The sequence below is a fragment of the Coffea arabica genome, chromosome 8c, assembly GCF_036785885.1.
Source record: "Coffea arabica cultivar ET-39 chromosome 8c, Coffea Arabica ET-39 HiFi, whole genome shotgun sequence".
Classification (NCBI taxonomy): Eukaryota; Viridiplantae; Streptophyta; class Magnoliopsida; order Gentianales; family Rubiaceae; genus Coffea; species Coffea arabica.
In genome coordinates, this window is record NC_092325.1 from 30,144,509 (window position 1) to 30,153,272 (window position 8,764).

Here is an 8,764-nt window from a genome sequence, read left to right on the forward strand (position 1 = left end):
ACTGGGTGTGGATTTTGAGTTATATTATCCTTTGTGCATCTTGATGACTTTGATTAGTCCTAATCTGTGCTGAGTGCTCTTCCTTGTTCTTGTCTTCATGTTAGCCTCATTATACTCAACCTATCCTCGTTGTGCTTTCTCAACAGTTTTGTGAGGTTTTTTTTTCCTTTTGATTGAATTCCCTGTCATTTTTGGCCTTCCAAAATTGCCAGAGAATGTTGATGGTCAAGGACACATGATTCTCAGTGCTCTGATTTCTTGAGATTCAAAAACTGCTGTCCACCATTTTACAAAACAATTTGTTACTTGCTCGATTCCATCCTAGTGAATTGGTGCCATCTCCCAGATGTCCTTAGCGTTTTTACACTGTAAAAGCACGTGTTCAATTGTTTCTTTAGTCTCTCCACATCCCGAGCAAATAGGACTCCCTTGTTTAGTTCTCTTGTATATGAGTTCCCTTACTGGTAAAACATTATGTAGGCATTTCCAAATGAATGTCTCTTCACAAAAAATGTCTATTCAGAGTTTTGTGAAATTTAGAAACACATTTAGTTGTAGTTATAATCTAAAAAGATCCTTTCGTCTTGAGTAATTGGTCCTAAATTTACCAAAGATCCAAGCATTTAGTTATAGTTATAATCTAAAAAGATCCATCTATCTAGAGTAATTGGTCCTAAGTTAACCGAAGATCCAAGGACAAAAAATGTGACACACAAACTCCATCCACACTAAAACAATTCAACTGTCAAAACAAAATATCCCTCATGTGTAAGGAACTATTTAACCACTAAACTTTAGTTGTAGATCGGAGGTTTGAACCATAGCTGCAGTAAAAAAAATTTAAATGAGGTGTTAGAACACCCTTTTAGTTTAGTCGAACCTGTATATTTGTTAGTTCCTTATACAACCTCTTTAGACTCCCTGTCATGTAATAAGATATATTAGATTACAGGAACGTTATCTTTGTAACAAAAAAAAAAAGTAAGGAACTATTTGGACCTATTGTTAATGCTTAAGGGCTGAATATGAACTTAGCAGTTCGAAAGACAAAAATACTCCTCAGCAATTACTTATTAGGAACAAGAGTGCAAACCCGAAGGGCCTAATTGGCAATCGATACATTTTTTGCACAGCTTCCCCCTTTTCCTTTTGACATGTGGCACAATGTGAGTTAAGAGGGTTGTTTTTTGGGTTAATTACATTTACCTCCCCTGAGGTTTGACCATATTATCAATCAATCCCTATAATTTGTCCAAATAACGGTCTCACCCTTTGAATGATCAAACATTTAACAAAAACCCCCTTAATGCCGAAAATGCCCTTATTGAGGCCATGTTGCATTAAAAAAGAACATATTTTTATTTTATTAACCCTGAAGCAATCCAAAAAAATAGAAAAAAGTTTTTGCTTATTATTTTATAAAAACCATATCTTTGCTTCCATAAATAGTTTTGAATCAATAATTATTTTAAATCTTAAAAATGAATATTAAAAATTAGATAAATTGAAAGAAAAATAAAAAAGAAGCAATTATTTTAAATCCTCAAGTATGGTTCGAATTTGTGGTTCAAGGCATGTTGCGGAGAGCACAAGGCATGTTTTTCTCAATTTGAACCATACTCCAAGAATTAAAATAATTTCTTTTGGATTGCTTCAGGGTTAATAAAATAAAAATATGTTCTTTTTTTAATGCAATATAGCCTCAATAAGGGCATTTTCGGCATTAAGGGGGTTTTTGTTAAATGTTTGATCATTTAAAGGGTGAGACTGTTATTTGGACAAATTACAGGGATTGATTAGTAATATGGCCAAACCTCAGGGGAGGTAAATGTAATTAACCCTTGTTTTTTTTATCTATTTGGTAGATTTTGGGACACACTTCTAAGAAAAATTTCTAATTTTCTCATGGAAAAATTGGTTATAAATTACAAACATTCAAGGGAAAAAAAGGGCAAGTGGTATAAAATTTTGAATCAAGAGCAGAGTTTGATGGTTGAATCAAGAATCTCACCATCATGAATAAGTAAGGAATATAAGATTTACTGCAAGTTCTAAATTTCTCCAATAAACAAAAAGAGGAAAGTAAACGCAAAAAGATAGAAAGAAATTAAAATCTAGGAAGATCTATACTTTTTTTTGTTGCAATAATAATATTTTTATAACCTACTATTACGACCTACACTTGACAAGTAGAGGCATCCATATTGGCAAAAGTTGACAGGGCACTTTAGTCACTCCCCTTGCATCAAGAGAGACTCTAAAAAAATGCAGCAAAAAGAAGAAAAGGTTAGGAGCAACTTCTTTAGGATGCTCATAACAGGAAAAGCAAAATTGCAAATGGAAAAAGATTTATCGACTTTCTGGTTCATTTCATTGAACTTTCTAGTTTCTACCCCACATCTACAGTCCATTTCGTACTGCATACCGCATAAAAGGAAGGGGTAAAGATTGTCCTCATGTTCTTCTTCTTCCACTCCTAAATGGACTTGAAGTTTTGTTGAGCAAGAAATGAGAAACATTTCCTCTTCTTCTTCTTCTGCTTCCACTCCTAAATGGACTTATGATGTTTTCTTGAGCTTTAAGGGTGAAGATGTCCGAAAGAGCTTTGTCGACTTCCTCTACAGTGCTCTGCAACAAAAGGGAATTTACACCTTCAAAGACGACGAAAAGCTTGAAAGAGGAAGATCCATTTCACCTGCACTAATCCAAGCTATTAAAGAGTCAAGAATTGCAGTTATAATATTCTCAGAAAATTATGCCACTTCTTCATGGTGTTTAGAGGAGCTCGCAGAAATCGTTGACTGCAACCATATATTGGGACAAACTGTTCTGCCGGTTTTTTATTACGTGGATCCAACTGTGGTACGGAGACAGAAAGGCAGCTTTGGTCGAGCTTTTGTCAAACATGAAGACGAAATAGAGGACAAGGAAAGGATTCAAAAGTGGAGAGCAGCTCTTGGTGAAGCTGCTTCTATCTCTGGCTGGGATGTTCCCAACACTGCTGATGGGTAAATTCACTAACTCTGATCTTTAAAAATATGAACTAGCATCCCTTCTTTTTGGACAAATAGTTGGCTATTCGGTTAAGTATCATTTTTGAATTGTAATAACTAATAAGCTGTTAGCTTCTCTCTCTCTCTCTCGGGTATTTGTTTTCCTATGGGTCATTGATCCTTTTCTTGGTGCTCTTTTTCTGTCGTTCACTACTCTATCAATTTGGCGGTTCAAGGAGGATTGTTAATGATCTTGGCTAAAAGAAATTAGATCTGAGGTTGACTTGACCAATTCCATGACACCAATCCTGATACTGAAGTACCAATCAAGCACCTCCGAGGTTATTTATAATTTATTTCTTGACTGTTTTCCTGTAGCACTCAGCTTTCTTGGAGGGGTTTGGGAAGGGGAGAAAACAGGATTCTGGACCATTAACTGATAAATGATGAAGCCAAATAAATAAACACACATAAATCTATAGAAACAATCAAGAAAAATGATATAGAGGCAAAGGAATTTCTTCAACTATTCAAAAAGCTGCGCTACTGACGGTACAAGGAGGACAACATGCAAAACGAAAAAATAAAACCCAATGACACAGAGGCTATCATTCTCCTATCGTACCCTACGGACTTGTACACTTATTAGTACAACTAATATGGGATTTTATCCCATGTGACCACCCTTATGTCCTAACAATGAAACCAACATTACTAACCAATAAACTAACACCACGCGGCTAACTAAACTAACCAATTAATATTTGCTTGGTTTAATTTCTACAATAAATAACTACATCGATTTCTCTATCAAATCAATGTGTTATTCAAAAAAAAAAAAAAAAAGACAAAATCATACAGAGAATTCAGTAATAAAGAATAGTGACGACCACACAAAAATGTTTGGTATCTTTTCTTTTCAACTGGTGCTAGATCAATTTTGAGGGTTCAACTTGAAATTGGTCACCTGTTTTCATGCAAACTGCTGGTAATGGAGCTCAGAGGCCGGGATAATTGTTTCTCGTTTTCGTCAAAAGTATAATCTATTGTCACACCTGAATTTCTGCAGCTGGTCATTTTGTATTCTGTGGGATGTGTGTCAATAAAATTGCAAAAATATTGTTTTATCATCAGTATCTCTTTTTTAGGTTGCATTTTAAGCTGACATGTTGTTCCAAGCTTTAGCTTTGCATATAATCAAAATTAGATATGTATCATGTGAATGTATTCATGCTTTCACTCTGGCAGAATTTGGCTGGTGCTCTTTTCAAACTTTCATTTTAGTTTTAGAAGGATCGTTGCCTTCATTCTTGAGTTTATTCTAAGAAGGATTATTTCATGCTTTAAATTGAATTATTGACTCTTGTCATTTCTTTCTGGTTAGATGCGTATAAGGTTATGAAACAGAAATGAAGAAATAACTAATTCCGACCTAAACTTTTTCTGTCTGCGTTCCTATTAGGAGTTAATTGTACACAAAAGAAGATAAGTAGCAACCAGGTGACTCAAGTCCGACTGTCATATCATGTCAAAAAATCGAATCCTTCTCATTTCATGAAATTGTTTTTAAGAACTTAGCACGCGCGTAATGAGTAATAAGACGATATTTGAGCAAGTCAAAAACTTATTCTTTAACAGTTCAAACGCTATCATCTGTCATCCTTGGTCTCTCTCAGTATACATATGTTGTCTTTGTCAACGTTTCTTTACCATGAGTTTTCACTTTCATTTCAATTTTGGAAAGGTTTCATCCATGCTATCTTCTCTTATGCATTTGACATGTTTCCGGCAATTTCTTTTTTGTTAAGTCTTTCTTTCTAAATTTCTTCTTGTCACCTCTTCTCAGTTGGCAATGGTTTTTCCTCTGCCCTCCCCCCCCAACCACCACCACTACCACAAACAAAACACAAACTCTGTAATTCAGTTGTTACAGTTCTGTTACTTTATTTACCACCCTTAGTAGTCTTTCTCTCGTTGATATCTGTTCATCTATTTATCAATTTTCCAAGGAACATATTTTTCTGCTTTCCGTGTACTGTTATTTTACTAGTAGCATCCTCAATACTTGTGATCCTGAGGCCAACATAAGTATTGTATCAAAAATAATATTGACAACGTATACATGATGACAAACAATGATGTTGCTTAGCACTGAAGCATACATTAGATTGAAGTATCTATATATCTGCTCTGTAGGAGTATTTATTAGTGTTTTTTTCCAAATTAGCATTTGTTAGATCTATCTATTTTGAGAATATGGTTATGCATCTCTCGTGCATGATCTTTTCTTACCTTTTATTTTCTTTTTTCATGCATAGGCGTGAGTCTAAATGCATCCAAGAAATTGTTGGAGATGTTATAGCTAAATTGGGAAGAGTTATTGCAGTTGAAGAAAAAAACCAAGTTGGTATTGATTCTCGAGTTCATAAAGTAAATGCATTGCTGAATTTGGGGTCTGATGAGGTTCACTTTATAGGGATTTGGGGAATGAGTGGAATTGGTAAAACAACCTTGGCAAGGGCTGTTTTTGACCGAATATCCATTCATTTTGAAGGTGCCATCTTTCTCCATGAAGTTAGAGAACAATCAAAATGTCTGGAAATTTTGCAAGAGAAGATTCTTTCAAAAATTCTTTGCTTAAAAGATTTGAGGATCAGCAGTGTTTTTGAAGGGTCAAATATGATTAGGAGAAGACTATGCTATAAAAAAGTCCTTATTGTTCTTGATGATGTTGACCACCTAGATCAATTAGAAGCTTTAGCTGGAAAACATCATTGGTTCGGTGCTGGTAGTAGAATTATCATAACCACAAAAAATAAGCATTTGCTTGTTACACATGAAGTAGATAGAATGTACAAGGTGGAGTTATTGAATGAATATGAAGCTATTCAGCTGTTTAGTTGGTATGCTTTCAAGAAGGACTATCCTGCAGAAGATTATGAGGAGCTTTCAATTGAAATAGTGCATTATGCTGGTTGCCTTCCCTTAGGTCTAAAAGTTTTAGGTAGTTTTCTGTATGGCAGAGACATGACTGAATGGAGAAGTGAAGTGGGGAGATTAAAAAGAATTCCCGAAGATGAAATTATGGAAAAGCTCAAAGTAAGTTTTAATGGACTCAGAGAAGTTGAAAAAGAAATTTTCTTGGACATTGCATGTTTCTTTAAAGGGAAGAAGAAAGAATACATAAGAAGAGTACTTGATAGTTTCAATTTCTATCCTGATATAGGCATAAAGGTTCTCATCGAGAAATCTCTGGTAACTGTTTCTGGAGGAAGGATTCTGATGCATTGTTTAATACAAGAAATGGGTTGGCATATTGTTCGCCAAAAGGCTCCAGATGAGCCAGGAAAACACAGCAGGCTCTGGGTAGCAGAGGAAATTTGTGATGTTTTGGCTAGAGACAAGGTAAGCGATCTTCCACTTCTAAGTTAATTTCATTCCACCTAGAAAAATATTCCAATTGTATATTTCTCGAATATTTTGTTCATGCAATTTCTCCTCTTCTTCTCCTCCTTTTATCCCATTTCCTGGCAGGTGACAGAAAATGTTGTAGGCATGTGGTTGGATCTGTCTACCCCAAAGGATGTACTAATTAATAATGAAGCCTTTGAAAAGATGAAGCAGCTAAGGCTACTCAAAATCAATAATGCTTGTGTTTCTCGTTGCCCAAATTACATACCAAATGAGATACGGTGGCTTAACTGGCATGGATACCCTTCAAAATCCCTTCCAGAGAGTTTCCAACCTGAAAATCTCGTAGGACTCAAGCTGCAATATAGCCGCGTCGTACAACTATGGAAGGGGATAAAGGTACCACCTTGAACTCTGATTTATTGTTGTTTCCTGATGTCCCCCCCCCCCCCCCCTCCCTCTCTGTGTCATTTTCTTCATTTTGCCAAAAACCTTTGACAGTTGCTGGACAAATTGAAATACATCAACCTTAGCTATTCCCAGAAGTTAATAAGGACCCCAGATTTCACAGGGATACCTAATCTTGAGAGATTGATCCTTGAAGATTGTTCAAGTCTTACTGAGATACATCCGTCAGCTGGCTATCTGAAAAGGCTCCAACTATTCAATCTGAGGAACTGCACAAGTCTTAGGAGCCTTCCAAAACAAATTATCTTAGAAAGTCTCGAAGTAATGATTCTCTCAGGATGTTCAAAAGTTGGGGAATTTCCAAAAATCTTAGGTGCTATGGATCATTTAAAAGCTGTGTATTTGGAAGCTACTGCCATAAAAGAACTACCACCATCAATTGAACACCTTACAAGCCTTGTTTTGTTGAATCTAAGCTACTGTAAAAGTCTCGCAAGTCTGCCAAGTAGCCTTTGCAGATTGAAATGTCTTAAAGTTCTTATTCTTTCTGGCTGCTCAAAACTTGACGAGTTACCAGAAGAGCTAGGACATGTACTAAGCTTAGAAGAGCTTTATGTTGATGAAACTGCCATCTCCAAGCCACCATCCTCTGTCGTACTTTTGAAAAACCTAAAAACTTTATCTTTCAGAGGATGTAAAGCAATGGCATGTCGTACATGGAGAGCATTCTCGTCTTCTTGGTTGCTAGGTCAAAAAAGTCGAGATTCAACGGGTTTGGTTCTTCCATCTGTTTCAGGATTAAATTGCCTAGCAAAACTAGATCTTAGTGATTGCAATCTGTTAGATGGAGGATTCCCTTGTGATTTGGGGAGCTTATCCTCCCTGGTAGAATTAAATCTTGGCAAAAACAACTTTACTAGTATCTCTGCCGCAAGTATCAAGAACCTCAGTCGCCTTCAAGCCCTTGAATTGGATGGATGCAAGAGACTTGAGATACTTCCAGAGCTTCCACCGAGTATAGAGGTATTGTACGCAGATAATTGTACATCATTGCAGAGTGCAACTGATTTATTGACAAAGTATGGGAAGTTATACAGGGTTTCATTCAGCAATTGTTTCCAGCTGCTTCAGGATGAACAAACTTCCAGCATGATAGACGCAACCTGGAACCATATGCTAAAGGTATCCTTTTCACAATATACTCCTTGCATCCAAAACTGAAAACTAAAACTGTTTGAGACGAAGTGACTACTAACTTAAATGTGCTTCACAAGCTAAAACTTTTCGCTATTTTGCTGAGAAAGACCTAACTTCTTGTGATGTAGGAACTTTTACTCGTAGATGATAACTTTAGCATCTGTCTTCCTGGAGGGAGAATTCCATCCTGGTTCACCTACCAGAATTGGGGGCCTTCAATTAGAATTAAGCTTCCTTCAAATTGGTACAGTGATGAGTTCATGGGATTTGCAGTTTGTGCTGTTTCTGATTTGATAACGACCACGTTAGAGTGGCGGGATTTGCTACAGAAAATTCCCAGTGTTCGTATCCAGTTTAATCTGATAGATCAGGAGGAGAGGATCTGCAACCGCATGTTCACCATAGGTTGCGGAGGAAGTGAAAAAATAATCAACTCGGAACATACTTGTCTAGCATATCTTTCATTTCATGAGATTTGGCTTCTGTGTTTTGATAAAGTATGCAGCCCAAATGACTGGACTTGCATTGAGGTGTCTGCTGATGTTTATAGCAAGAAATATATGGTTTTCAAAGCATGGGGAATCAGTCTTGTATACAAGGATGATGTTAGGCAGAATACTGAACTTTCGATGATCCCACAAAGCTCTGAGTTGGGAGAAAGGGGATTGTCGTCCAGTGTGCTTGCCAACGGATTGAAATCCATCAGAAAGAAAAGACGAGGTCGTGAAGGTTTTTCCAGGATTCCACCAAAATAA

At 36.4% G+C, this 8,764-nt stretch overlaps 1 protein-coding gene across 1 annotated transcript; it reads left to right on the top strand.

Annotated features, from left to right (window-relative positions):
* The first annotated feature begins 2,508 nt into the window (after positions 1-2,508).
* LOC113705969 (TMV resistance protein N-like) lies at positions 2,509-8,764 on the top strand. Its single transcript, XM_027227870.2, has 5 exons — positions 2,509-3,008; positions 5,312-6,398; positions 6,528-6,803; positions 6,906-7,994; positions 8,138-8,764. Exons 1-5 carry the CDS (start codon positions 2,509-2,511, stop codon positions 8,762-8,764), a joined length of 3,579 nt encoding a protein of 1,192 aa, XP_027083671.2.